At 53.9% G+C, this 13,752-nt stretch overlaps 1 protein-coding gene across 3 annotated transcripts in view; it reads left to right on the top strand.

The window, feature by feature from the left end:
* Positions 1 to 7,645, top strand: part of ICOSLG (inducible T cell costimulator ligand) — a 10,878-nt gene extending 3,233 nt beyond the window's left edge. Inside the window, exons 3-7 of one of the 3 annotated variants that reach the window (XM_023518142.1) lie at positions 1 to 112; positions 1,564 to 1,854; positions 4,423 to 4,581; positions 5,528 to 5,563; positions 6,216 to 7,645. The exon at positions 1 to 112 is cut by the window's left edge and continues 227 nt beyond it. In XM_023518142.1, the coding sequence (XP_023373910.1) occupies positions 1 to 112; positions 1,564 to 1,854; positions 4,423 to 4,581; positions 5,528 to 5,563; positions 6,216 to 6,226 (609 nt within the window). In that variant the 3' untranslated portion in view covers positions 6,227 to 7,645. Of the gene's footprint in view, positions 113 to 1,563; positions 1,855 to 4,422; positions 5,830 to 6,215 lie in introns of those variants that run through there. The other 2 variants (XR_002775320.1, XM_023518141.1) reach the window with 2 other exon arrangements.
* Positions 7,646 to 13,752: the final 6,107 nt, after the last annotated feature.

The raw sequence follows: 13,752 nt of genomic DNA, 5'->3' as shown, positions 1-13,752 counted from the left end.
TTCTCCCTGCATCTGTTCAACATCACCCCCCAAGATGAACAGAAATTTCACTGCCTCGTGTTCTGGAACTTTAAAGAGGTTTTGAAAGCTGTGGTCACGCTGCATGTGGCAGGTAAGTCAGAGCAGAGAAAACTGACTCCACTTGCAGCCATGTCCTGGGAAGAGCAGCAAACCCCCCTCCCGGCATGTTCACCTGTTTCCTCCTGGAAGGAAACTCTGAACCTCCAGCATGGCTCCCACCTGGCTGTGGGAACCTGGATGGTTGACACACCATTCAGCTTATAAGGAAGTTCTCAGTGCCCCGGGGTCCCTGGTGTCACAGGACTTCCCATCATGCTCATCACCTGAACTCTCTTTCTCAACTCAGACTAGATTTTTTTTTTTTTTTTGGCAGGGGGCTGGGTTTGAACCCACCACCTCCGGCATATGGGGCTGGCGCCCTACTCCTTTGAGCCACAGGTACTGCCCTAGATTTTTTTTTTTCTTTTTTGAGACAAAGTCTCACTGTGTTGCCCTCAGTAGAGTGCTGTGGCATTAGTCTAGTTCACAGCAATCTCAAACTCCTGGGTTCAAGCAATCCCCTTGCCTCAGCCTCCTGAAGAGCTGGGACTACAGGCATGTACTGCCACACCCAGCTAATTTTTCTGTTTTTGGTAGAGATGGGGTCTCACTTTTGCTCAGGCTGGTCTCAAACTTGTGAGCCAGGCAATCCACCTGCCTTAGCCTGCCAAAGTGCTGGAGTTACAGGCATGAGCCACCTTGCCCAGCCCCAAATTATGTATACACATACACACACACACATACATATATATTTATTTATTTATTTATTTTTAAGAGACAGAGTCTCACTTTGTCACCCTCAGTAGAGTGCTGTGGCGTCACAGCTCACAGCAACCTCTAGCTCTTGGGCTTAGGCAATTCTCTTGCCTCAGCTTCCCGAGTAGCTGGGACTACAGGTGCCTGCCCCAAGCCCAGCTATTTTTTTGTTGCAGTTTGGCTGGGGCCGGGTTTGAACCCACCACCCTTGTTATATGGGGCCAGTGCCCTGCTCACTGAGCCACAGGCACTGCCCAACATATGTATATATATATATTTTTTTTTTTTTTTTAATATAGTGCTTTAAAGTAAAGTTAGGAGGCAGTGCTATAAGATACTAAATGAGTTCAGCATTTAAGAAAAAAATTAAAGGCAACCAGGGAGCTCAGGACAGTTCAGTAGGGAGATGGACCACATCCACTGCAGATGAATTGTCACTCTGTCACCAGTGACAACTGCCAGATCCCAGTGAGGGGCCTAGAATACTGACTACTGGGTGTGGGGGCTGGTGGGAACCAGGCACTGTGCACCAGTCAGGCTCAGTAGCTTTTGGCTTTGGGACCAGCGTGGAGATGACCCTGGGGCACAGCCTGCTGTTCAGATCACAACCCTGGGCCTGTCCCTCCCACCAGGGTCAAGTAAACACCAGGCCAGAGAGCAGCCATTGGCAGCTTCTGTGCTGCCATTGGCAAGGTGTACCTCTTAGAACCTGGCATTCTTTACCCCACCCGTCTTCCTCCCCTGCAGCCAACTACAGCATGCCCGTGGTCACCGCCCCCAGCAGCCCCTCCCAGGATGAACTCACCTTCACGTGCACATCTACCAATGGCTACCCGAAACCAAATGTGTACTGGATCAATAAGACGGACAATACCCTGTTGGATGAGGCCCTGCAGAACAGCACCTTCTCCTTGAACCCGAGTGGCTTGTATGACGTGGTCAGTGTGCTGAGGATTGGGTGGAGCCCCAGTGTGAACGTTGGCTGCTGCATAGAGAATGTGCTTCTGCACCAGAACCTGACTGTCAGCAGCCAGCCAGGTGAGGCTGGGTTGCACTATAACCCAACCTAAGGTGGTAGGGCTGGTGATGGTTTGGAAGGGCCTCCCAGCAGAACACAGTCCCTCTAGTGTGACCCAACAGTGGCATCAGAAAGGGTTGAAAGGGAGAGGTGAGAGCCAGCTCACGATCAGCACCCCAACATGGCATCATGTGCACCAGTGTCTTGCCTCTGTGCCCTGAGAAGGATGCCAGGCCGGATGACTGGTGGGCCTATTCCACTGTCCCCCAGGCTAGAAAGCAGAAGCACTAGAGCTGCAGGGAAGGTTTCCCTGGGCATGCAGGACTTTGAAGGGACCTGGGACTGGTGAGAGCTGGATGGGTACCAGAGGGGAGGGAGGCCCAGGGCAGGTGACTAGATGCCTTGGTGGGCAGGAACAAAGCTGCTCAGAGGGCCAGGGAGGCTGGGGAGGGTCAGGGAGGGAGCAGTGAGCACTGATGGGCCACAGGACCTTGACAGGCTGGCCCTGTCCTGGGATGGTGTGGGACCCTGTGGGACTGGGACGGCCCACTATAGAGCTCTGCTGCCAGAGGCTATGGAGGCCCAACCTGGGGAGGCTGACCTGGAGGCCAGGCAAGGGCAGGTGGGGAGGGCCTCTTCCTGGTGAAGTGACAGTGGGGACAGAAGACAAGGAAGGAGGCCCTGGATCCTCAGGAGGGAGATGGCTGATGTGAGGGCAACAGCTGGTGGATTTCCACCTGCATAGGTGCCCATCTACAGGGATGTTCACCTGTGTGGATGCCCACCTGCAGGGATGTTCACCTGCACAGCCCTCCCCTGCTTTCCTCCTGCTCACACATGTTCAGATCCTTCCAGACCCACAGACGTGTTGTGCAGCAGCATGGGAGCCCCCATGCCTAGGCACAGTATTGATGTGAGGCTCACTGTGGAGTCTGCTCTGTTGAGCCCATTTTACAGATGAGGGCTGAGGCTCTGAAAGGCTGGGCTTAGGCCAACAGCCTCAGGAAGGAAGTCCATGTCAGGCAGCCCACCAAGCTCTCTGAGACCCCAAACAAGGGGACCCATGGGCATGGCTGCTAGCCTGGATGTCACCATGGAGTATGCTGGTGATGACCCCTTCACGGAGGCCATGAGCTCTCCCTGTCCAAGTCTCTGTCATGTGTACAGATGAGAGACAGGAAACACAGGAGGAGGGGTCTTAGCAAGACCCCTGCCTAACCCACGGGGCCAGAGTAGGCAGGACACTTCCTGTTTGGGGTCATTAGGAAGGCCAAATGGCACCAGCCCTCTGAGCTCACCCCGCAGCCTGCACAGTGGACGCCTGTGAAGCCCACCCTAACTGCCAGGACCCCCACAGGGCCAGACACCCTCCTTCCTGAAATTGGGGTACAGCCCTTGCCCTTCAGTGTTTGGTCTCTGAGCCTACATCGACCAGGACAAGGGTTGCCCCCAGATGTATCCTCTGAAAACTGCCTTTTAGCTGGGATCCTCCCCAGCAGAGCCTCAGAAGGTTCTCCCAGGGCTGTAGCCTCAACCCCAGCTGTTCACTGGGCATGTGGGCAGCCTCTAGGCTAGCAGCCAGCACTGGAACAGTGTTTAGCCTCCAGGCTGGCAGCTGGCACTGGAACAGTGTTTAAAAGCTTCCAGATGACTCCAAGGCACATTCAAGGTGGAACCACTGGCAGGAGCCTTTCTCCAGGTTGTTAGGAGACACAGTGGGCACCTGTAACAAACCCCTCAGGGGGTGGTGATGTCTGATTTCCTGAGAGAACCGTGCTCTAAGGGACAAAGCTCAAGTATCACAGGTGGGAGGCAGGTGGCGTAGCTGCTATGGAAAACAGTGGAGGCTCCTCTGAAAGTTCCACATGTGACCCAGCAGTTCCACTCCTGGGCACATACCCAGAGGATTCAAAATGGACTCAAACAAATACCTGGTGTGAGTGTTCATTGCAGCCAATGGGTGGGGACAGCCCAAGTGGCCCTGGGTGGGAGGCATGGCCCGTATATGCCTTGGGACATTGTGGATGTGATTCAGCCCCAGAGGGGCACAAAGATTGCACTGACACACTAGGGCAAGGATGGACCTGGAGGACACTGTGCTGCGAGCCAGCTCTGGTCACCAGCACGAGATAGTGTGTTAAGTACACTCATACGAAGTGTCCAGAGGCAGGAGGCAGCACAGAGGTTTCCAGGGCTGTGGACAGAAGAGTGGGGAGTGATGGCACTGGTCACAAGGTTCCTCTCAGGGTGATGGCAAGTCTGGAATTAGGGAAAGGTCACAGTTGCATCACCTTTGAATGTGCTAAAAGCCACTGAATTGTCCACTATAAAATGGTTTAAGTTTCATGTTACATAAATTTCGCCTCGGTTTTTAAAAAACCCAGGAAGAATCTGTGCTTCTTGCCACAGCTGTTGCATGGGGCCTCAGCTGAGGGAGGGCTTGCCCCTCCCCAGGTAGGATTGGGGGCCTCCCCTGCAAGGGAAAACTCTGCAGGAAAATGCTTCCCTGCAGTACTCTTAAGGATGAAAAAAAAATCATTTTCCTCTAAGACCCTTTAAGTTTTAGGTTACTTTCTTCTTTCTTCTAGAAACTTTGACTGGAACCCAAGGCAAGATCACAGAGAACCCGATCGGTACCCACAGCTACGCTGCTATCAGCAGCATGTTCGTGGCGGCTGTGGCTCTGGCTGCAGGCTGGGTGTGCAGGGACAGGTGGAAGAGCAGGTGTCTGAGCAGACACTACGCAGGTGGGGAAGGGCGAGTTGTGGATGTTCAACACTGGTTTCATTGGTCTGAGCATTTTCCCCTTTTAGCTTCTCTAACTGATGTTGATTTCATCTGGAACTTAAGTTTTTGTTTTTGTGGCAGTTTTTGGCCAGGGTTGGGTTTGAACCTGCCACCTCCGATATATGGGGCCAGTGCCCTACTCCTTGAACCACAGGTGCTGCCCTGGAACTTAAGTTCTGATGGGTGGTATAGGGAAATGGATTTCAAGCCCGGCCTCTCTTGGGGGCTATTTCCTGGAATAGCCAGGCCAGGCAGGCTGGGTCAGGTCCAGACTCCCAGGTTGAGGTGGGAGTGATGGATTCTGGATTTAGAGGTTAGGATGAAGTTCGTTTCTGTGGAAGCCGACTAAGGCTGCCTTGAATTACCGACAGGGTCTGGCTGTGACTCTGTCACCCTGGGGACAGATTCGGGATCTGTGTTCTAACCACGGGCAATGTAGCGGCACAACTTACAGCAGAGGGTGGGAGAGCCCTGAACATGGCCACAGCAGCGGTCCAGGTGACGTGGTGGGACTATCCTTGGACACCCCAGGAGGGCAGGGGCAGCTGTGAAGTGGAACCCAGTGGCTCCCAAGATAGAAGCCAGCTCAGAGCTGGCTGACCTGCCCTGGGGTTCCCAGTGTGGGGGCCAATACCAGTCACCCTAGAAACACTTGCTACCTCTACAGCCCCACTGCCCATCCGGCCAGGCTGCAGAAGGGCCTGTGCCAGGACACTGGCCCCTGACAGAGCATTTTCTTCGGCAACAAGGTGGCCTGGGGAGCCCTCACCTGGGAGTCCCTTCCCTGCACAAGCCAGGAGCCTCGGCAGACACCTAAGCAGAGAGTTTCGGGTGCTGTCAAGAGTGTGGGACCACCAGGGTCTTTAGACCCTGTCCCCACCTTGAACTTTTCGGTTTGTCCCACAGGTGCCCAGGCTGCAAGGCCAGAACTGGAGCTCACTGGTGAGTATGTCTCTCGGACACACTGCCACTTCAGGTTGCTTGCCAACCACTGGTGGAGGAGATGTAGGCCCTTGTTCTGATTTGGGAAAACATCCACACAGTGTCCCTCAGGATGGCATCTACCCGACATAGGCTGCCCAGGCCATGGCAGCCACTTCAGGTCACTCTGAACACCATCTTCCAGAGGGCCAGGGCCGCTGGTCCACCAGTGGCCCATGAACCATGCTGTGTGTAGATAGCCATCTTCACAGTTTTTATGTATTTATTTATTTGAGACAGAGTCTCACTCTATCACCCTCAGTAGAGTGCTGTGGTGTCATAGCTCACAGCAACCTCAAACTCCTGGGCATAAGTGATTCTCTTCCCTCAGCCCACCAAATAGCTGGGACTTACAGGCATCTGCCACAATGCCCAGCTATTTTTAGAGACGTTGTCTCTCTCTTGCTCAGGCTGATCTTGAACTCCTGAGCTCAAGCAGTCCACCTACCTTGGCCTCCCAGAGTGCTAGGTTATAGGTGTGAGCCACTACTCCCTGCCTTTCTTCAGAATTGTTAAACACTTTGCTTTCTCCCTGAGTCCTGGGAAAGTTGATCTGTTTGCCTCCAAGGGAAGAGGAAGTAATCCATGTTCTCTCTCTTCACTGTCTTCCCAGACCACGTTTGACAGGACTCGCTGTCCAACATGTGGACAGGGCTTCTGTGAGGTGCCAGCGGTGGGTACTCAGCGGCAGCTTAAGATGGACTTGGTCTTGAGCTCCTGGCTTCAAGCCTTGGTCCCCCAGAATGCGTGGATTACAAGTGTGAGCCACTGTGCTGGACATTGGACATGGACTTAGACAGGCTGGTGGCAGAGTAGGTGAAAAGCCATTCATTACCTGCATGTGAGCCAGAGGCAGGAGCGTCCCAGCCTGGAGGGGAGACCATGGCTGGGCCTCAGGGAGAATATGCCAGCTCTACCTCGACCATAGTCCCAGGGTGAGGCCCTTTACAAAGTGTCAGCAGTACCTGCGAGCCCATGGTGTCTACCTTTGTTGCCCAAGAGTGATGGAAGGGGCTTGGGAACGGTCTCCGAAGGCCCCAGAGCAAGTGTGATTCAGACCCAGACTGGCTGTGGGACGCGTGCCTTCTGGCAGGGTACAGAGCTCTGAGCTGAAGGAAGTGTGTCATGTTTAAGGAGAAGACTGGGTGCCCACTGTGGGTGTCCACTGTCTTCAGGGGCCTCTGTGAGGTGGGGTCACCCTGGATGTTTGCAGGGGCACCACAGCTGTGCAGGGCCTGCGCACTCCGACACAGAATCAGAACAGAAATGAGGAATGAGGGTCCAGCGGGCTGGCCGTGGGTCCCAACACTTGTCACAAGAAATTGCTTTCCTACAAAAGAGCCTCCCCACCATGGGCTTTTAAATGAGTGTGATGAGGGATGCATCCAACTTTTAACGCACACGCATTCGAAGATGGCTGCTGCTTGTGACGGAGTGGGAGTTGTCGGCACGGTCACTGGTGGGCATCTGGAGCCAGGAAGCACAGGAGCCACCTGGGTGGGAACTGGGTGCCCTCTCCGCAGTGACTGTGAAGTGACTCCAGGGGAACCTGCTTGGCAGAGTCTGCCTCCTGCCTGAGGCCCTCAGCAGACCCGCAGTGTCCCCGCTAAAGACCTCACAGGCAGGATGGTGACAGCCCAGCAGAGAGACCAGCCTCACAGGCAGGATGGTGACAGCCCAGCAGAGACCGAGTCTGGCTCCAGCTTTTGCTTCTCGAAGGGAACGAGCCAGAAGCTGCAGCTCGGCTGCCCAGAGACCACAGAAACTTCCAGTCCTGTTGGCAGGGCCTAAGTGAGACCCTGATGGCCCCTCTCAGCACAGTGTCTGAAGGCTCTGCCAGACCTGGGCTCTTGGGGAGGCCAAGGTGGTGCTCTCTGTGACTCTGTGCCCTGGTCACCACCCCCTTGCTTTTCTTTATATTATAGGCCTTCCCTCACCTGTCTCTTTCTCTCTGGGGGGACCCCACCACCATATTTGCATTTGTGACACTTTCCCTATAACTCTTTGATCTTTTCAGCCCCAAATATTGCCATTTGCCTTTTATTCTGTGTTGTGAACAATCTGGATTTTAGTGTTTTGACGGCTATCTCCAGAATCCCAACTTAAGAGAATGCAAAGTGCAGACCATGCCTGGGTCTGGGGCCTGGCACAACCAGCTCAGCTGTGTGTGGTCTGGACAATAATGGGTCCCACGTTCTTCCTGCTCTTTTGGGGACCTGCCCCATACCGGTGGTTCTCACTCAGGGTTGTTGTCCCCCAGGGGACATAGGGCAAGGTCTGGAGACATTTGGGGCTGTCACACATGGGGGTGTCATTGGACTCTCGTGAGTAGAAGCCCAGTGCTACTGGGCACCCTGCCCTGCATAGGATGTCCTGCCACCTTGGCCCCCACCCAAAGGTCCACAGTAGCCACAGGCCCTGCAGCACAGGGGCTCAGGTGAGCTCATCTGGGGTGCCCAGCCCCCCACTGTCTGTGTGTGGCACAGAAGGGACTTGTGGTGATGGCGCAGGCTCAGGTGATGTGCCAGGACAGGTGGGTTCACAGTGCTCAGGAGGCCCTGGCCCCACCACCCTGTGCCTCAGGAGTTTCCATCTCAGCCCCTTGTGAGGATGACATGGCTCCTGCACATGGCGGGGGGCAGTTCTGCGTTTCCTCAACCTGCCTCACTCCCCTGTCTCCTCCTCCCCAGCCCTGTGTTTCCTCATCCTGCCTCACTCCCCTCCCCGGACCCCCCTCCCCAGCCTTGTGTTTCCTTGTCAGTTTCTTTGTGGTGTGTTCCCTGCAAAGGTGGCACCTGCCTCAAATCCCCCAGACAGGTCGCTGATGTGGGTCCCCCATCCCCCCATCCCCAGTGCCCTTCCCTGTCGTGACCCTGTCCTTTCACTCCTTGCTCCAAGCACCACTGAGAGCCTGGCCTGAGGCTGTGCTCTGAGGCCTTTCCCAGGCAGTGTTGTCCACACGGACGGTGAGTCTGCCTTCTCCCCACCCCCGATCATGCTGCCTATAGCCCTGCACATGGGAGCCTCTCAGTGTCACAAGCAGCATGGGACCTCAGGTGCCCGTGGCATGACACACCTGCACACACGACACAAGTTCCCTTCTCACCTCCACCCGTTCTCGGAACCAGCATCTGAGGGTCAGGACTTGGGTTTGGCTCCTCACAAAGGTGGCAAACTCAGCAGGGCTTTCTCCCGGCCCAGCAGCCTGGGAGGCAGCACCAGGCACCCTGGACCCTCTCTTGGGCCTCCTCCCTGCTGTTTCGGAGCCCTTTGGGATATGTTCTGTAGCCCCACCAAGGATGGGCCTCTAGTAGCTGCCACCCTCAGCAAGGGGGTGGAAAAAGAGGTTTTCATTCTCAGGGGAATGGATGTGGCCAGACTGAGGTGTAGAAGGTAGATGGGAGCATCATTCCATTGAGAAGTGGTTGATCCCAGAGGCCAGCTGCAAACAGAAGGGCATGATGGGAAGAGCTGTTTCCCGGGGCCCATGGCAGGGACAGGCTATGAAACGTTACTGGGTGACATGACGTGGACTCAGGAACCTTTGGCCTCCATGATGTGTCCAGCAGGGCTGAGCACACTAGAAGACACTTTGACCAGTGAGTGCAAGTTGAGACACAGCCACTGCCCGCCAGGGCTGAGGGAAGCAGTAGTCGGATTTGTTTTTTTTTTCGTTGTGAAGAATCATAATGAAAAGTCAGATTTAGTGAGTCTGCCATTGAACAGAGTTTCATCTAGGACTTTGCCTGAGGGTGCTGCTACCAGGTATCCAGGCCTGGAAGGAACGTTCCCTCATTCTCTGGAGGGCCAGCCTGTGTCCTCAGGCCTGTTACCTTGGGACTGCCCACTTGATCTGGCTGCGAAGATTTGAGACCATCTTCCTTTGGGGGCCCTGGTTTCACTGTATAAAAAGGGGCTGGGCTAGTTACTTGGACAAGAAAAGCATTTCAGAGATTGTACCTGAACCCCAGGAGCTTCTGCTTGGTCCTCAGGTCTCCTGTCCCCCAAGCCTATCCTCTGCTTTTTGCTTGGGAGGAAGATGGTCCACTCATCAGTCTGTTCTCAGCTCTTGCCAATACCTGCAGCCCTCAAAACAAGCCCTTCCCTTCGCCCTCCTGAGCCCTGAGAGCATGGGAGATGGTGGTTGGAGTCCTGCTCTCACATCCTAACAACACTGGTAGGAGCATAGCAAGGCCAGTGCAGTTACACACCCGAGGGGACTCCTGCCCAACACTCCCCCTGCCGAGGAATCTTCCAGCTCCAGCTCTGCCCTCCCACAGCCTCAGAACCCTGGGAGGAGTCACCAGGACACTCAGGCTCATATTAGAAAGGCCCAGCCTGGGAGTGGTGCACAAAGTGCCATCCTATGCGACCAGGAAGGGTGCCCCAACCACCCACGTTTTTGAAGCTACCAGGCTAGTCTGCCATGCAGTGAGTTACACTCACCAGGAGGCTCAGGTCTAGCTCTGGCAGACCCAGAGGAACAGTCACCACAAGACACATCCTGCCTTGATTGTACTGAAGAAAAAAACAACCTGGGGCATGGGATGGCCTGGCCTGGGTTTGTGCCCAAGACCAAGGGTGGGGCGGAGATGAGCCAGCACGAGGAACAGTGTAGGGTACACCTGAACCTGAGAGCTGCCCCTGCCCAGTAGTGTAAACGTTTGGGCATTTGCAGCCAGGTGTGAAGGGGCTGGGAGCCTGCAGATGGCCAGCAGGAGTGGGTGAGGCTGGCTAACACTGCACTCTCACTGTCTGGCCTCAGACACCCACCTCTAAGCCCAGGACCTTCTCCAAATTATTTATCTAGATCTTTGCATTTCCTTTTTGAAAAGTCCTACCTTACAAAATGCTATTCTGTCAAAAAAAAGTCCTCAGTATAATCTGGTCAAGATATTTTCTTTTCTTTTTTTCTTTTGAGTTTCACTTTGTCACCCTCAGGGATGGCATCACAGCTCACAGCAACCTCAAACTTCTGGGCTCAAATAACCCTCTTGCCTCAGCCTCTCCAGTAGCTGGGATTACAGGTGCCCACCACAACATCCAGCTAGTTTTTCTATTTTTAGTAGAGATGCTATATTGCTCTTGCTCAGGCTGGCCTCAAAGTCCTGAGCTCAGGTGATTAACCCGCCTGGTCCTCCCCGAGTGCTGAGATTATAGTGCAGTGGTATGAGCCACTGCACCCGACCATCGGTGTCTTTGTTTAAAATGACTGTTGGGTGACTATTTTCCAGGGACCCCCACCCTGGACACCCACACCCATTCAGCCCCGTGTGGGCTCACCCCCAGAGCCCCGCAGAGGGTGCATATTTTCTCAAGAAACAGCCCCTACCTACTGGACGGTAACTTTTGTGATCTGAATTATAGCAGCTTCTTTTGATAAAGGGAATTTCCAACCGTTAGCTTAAAAAAGGTTGTTTTTAACTGTCTCTATTTTTAACACTCTCAGCTGAAGCCCCTACATCTGTCTTTGTGAGGTCCTAGACCTGGAAGTCTCCTTCCCATGAAGCACCAGGTGCTGCTCCAGGCTTTCTATTCATTCATTCATTCCACATTCATTCATTGTTTCATCCCACATCCCCGAGGCAACGCTCACTCACTCATCTAGTCACATCTGTTCCTGCAGCCCACACTCATCTGCCCTGCCCAGGGGGCGAGGAGGGGACAGGACCTCCTGGAGATGGTGGGCTGCTGTACAGCAGGCAGGTAAGAGTGTTGGCGGTATCAGAGCTCCGGGACAGAATCTAACAGGTGGCAGGTGGAGGGCAGCTGTCCTTTGAGTTTTGTGGAGGTTTCTGAGGAGGTGACATTTGTCTAAACCTATGACCTATGACCAATCATTCATTCATTCACTCATCTTCTCCCATCTTGGGTGCTGAGAATTTGTGAACTGGGGGTTCATGCTCCCCACTGTCACATGATAGCGAGAGAGACAGACACAAGTCATCGGTTGTCTCCCCAAGGGGTGGACTTGGGGCTGATGGAGAGATCAGAATGTTCTTCCATAATGTCTGGGAGAGGCCTGCTGAGGAGGGGCCTTTGCAGAGGGGGAGGGAGCATAACCTGCTGGGCTACAGTCTCAGCCCTGGTAAGCAGGACTCAGGGCTCCTTGGCCCATTCCTGAAGGTGAAGGACAGTGGGTGTATCTCCAGGTTGATGGCTTACTTTTAAAAATTATAACTTAAGGCAAGCACAGTGGTGCACACCTGTAGTCCCAGCTATTCAGGAGGCCAAGGCAGGAGGATCACTTAAGCCTAGGCATTGGAGGCCAGTTTGGGCAACATAACAAGACCCCATCTCAAAAATATAATATAATATATAAACTACAATAAAAGAGAAATTCCTTGGTATCCATGGGCTATTGTTTCAGGACCCCTGTGGATAACACACTGGGCAGAAGCTCATAGGATGGCCAAGCACTTGCAGAGAACTCACGCCCATCCTATAAATCATCTCTAGTTTACTTATAACGCCTAACACAATGTCAATGCTATGTAAGGAGTAACAGTAGAGGGAGGCTTAGCATGACTGACTGCATTGTGCTTCCAACCCCATGGTAATATCCTGTAGGTTAAAATCTTCTGTTAAGGTCTATAGTTAGACCGGCTAATTATAGAAGGAATTTAGCTTATCCTTCAACTTTAGGGAGAAAATAATGGGCTCTTTTCTGAAACTAACTCCTGAGGAGATAGGGAAAGTGTACACACAAGTAATAATGTCCTGTTCAAAGTTTACGTGATCTGACTCATGTCATCCAAAGTCAACTGACCGAAGAAAATGAAGTTTCACAACCTCTTCGGACCCTTGCTGATGTCCAGATGTCTGCGGTCACCGGTGACCACTTGACCTCAGCCCTGTCCTCGCCCTCCTTCCTGGCGTCCATGCTCTTCAGGGTGCCAGCCATCATCTTCTTGGCCAGCAAACTTTCCAAATAAGGTCACTTTCCTTGTGCCAACACTTTGTCTCTTGACTAACTGGCTGTCGTGTGGCAAGTGGCTGGGCTTGGACTTAGTTATAAATAGTTGTTATGCTGCATTTTTGTTTGTATCCCTTTTTATTTGTCAATCTTTTTCAATCTGAGATTGGTTGGATCCACAGACATCGACCCACAGATACGGAGGGCTGACTGCTCTGAGCTTCTGGGGGAGTGTGCACCGTTCTCATCCTCACCATCTCGCCTGCATCCTCAGCCGCCTCCCAAGGAGGGCTCTTGAGCTCCAATGTCCTGCCACGGTGCTGCTAACTCATCCACTCAGTGACCAGTGGTGACTTCTTGTGGGCTCCTCTGTTTGGGGTCCTGCTCCTGGGTGCCAGGTGTCAGCAAGTGCACCCTGCAGGGCGTTGGCTGGGGGCCGGTGCCACTGGGGCCACGGGTCCTGAGCCGCCTGTGCCTTTCCTCTCCTTATGCCACCACACCCAACTTCGGAAAGGTAGAAAATCTCAGGTTCTTAGAACTCTAAGCACTTTCCTGTCTGAGGGCTGTGGCTAAACTGCTGTCAGCGTGGGTGGTGGCTTGGGCAGCTTTGAGTCCCCTGAGTCAGGGGACCTGTTTCCTGTGGAGGGTGAAGGGAGGGTGAGTGGCCTGAACCTCTTACTCAGGCTGAACAGGAGCTTGGGGGACCCTCTTCTGGACTCTCCCCGATGTGGGGCCCTACTCTGGGCTCTGACCCCTACAAAGCTCTGTTCTATAGTGATGGAACAAGTCAGAAGTTTCTCTGTTGACCAAGAGATGTGAAAAGGCAAGTTTAGAATAACACGCCCAGGATGGTCCTGTTAGGAACAAGCTGTCTGTGGGTCTGGGAGGAATTGAACATGTGTGAGTAGGAGGAAAGCAGGGGAAGGCTGTGCAGGTGAACGTCCATGTAGGTGGTCATGGCGTAGGGAGGCACTTGGGCAGATGGGCATCCCTGCAGGTGGGCATCCACGCAGGTGGGCATCTGTTCAGGTGGGCATCTGTGCTGGTGGGCATCCGCACAGGTGGGCATCCACGCAGGTGGGCATCCACACAGGTGGGCATCCACGCGGGTGGGCATCCACACAGGTGGGCATCCGTGCAGGTGGCATCCGTGCAGGTGGGCATCCGTGCTGGTGGGCATCTGTACAGGTGGGTATCCACACAGGTGGGATTCCATGCAGGTGGGTATCTGTAC

This window comes from Otolemur garnettii, unplaced genomic scaffold (assembly GCF_000181295.1).
Source record: "Otolemur garnettii isolate 467f Iridium unplaced genomic scaffold, OtoGar3 scaffold00128, whole genome shotgun sequence".
In the NCBI taxonomy this organism is placed as follows: Eukaryota; Metazoa; Chordata; class Mammalia; order Primates; family Galagidae; genus Otolemur; species Otolemur garnettii.
The sequence above is the reverse complement of the archived record's forward strand: the minus strand, read 5'-3'. Positions and strand labels throughout refer to the sequence as shown.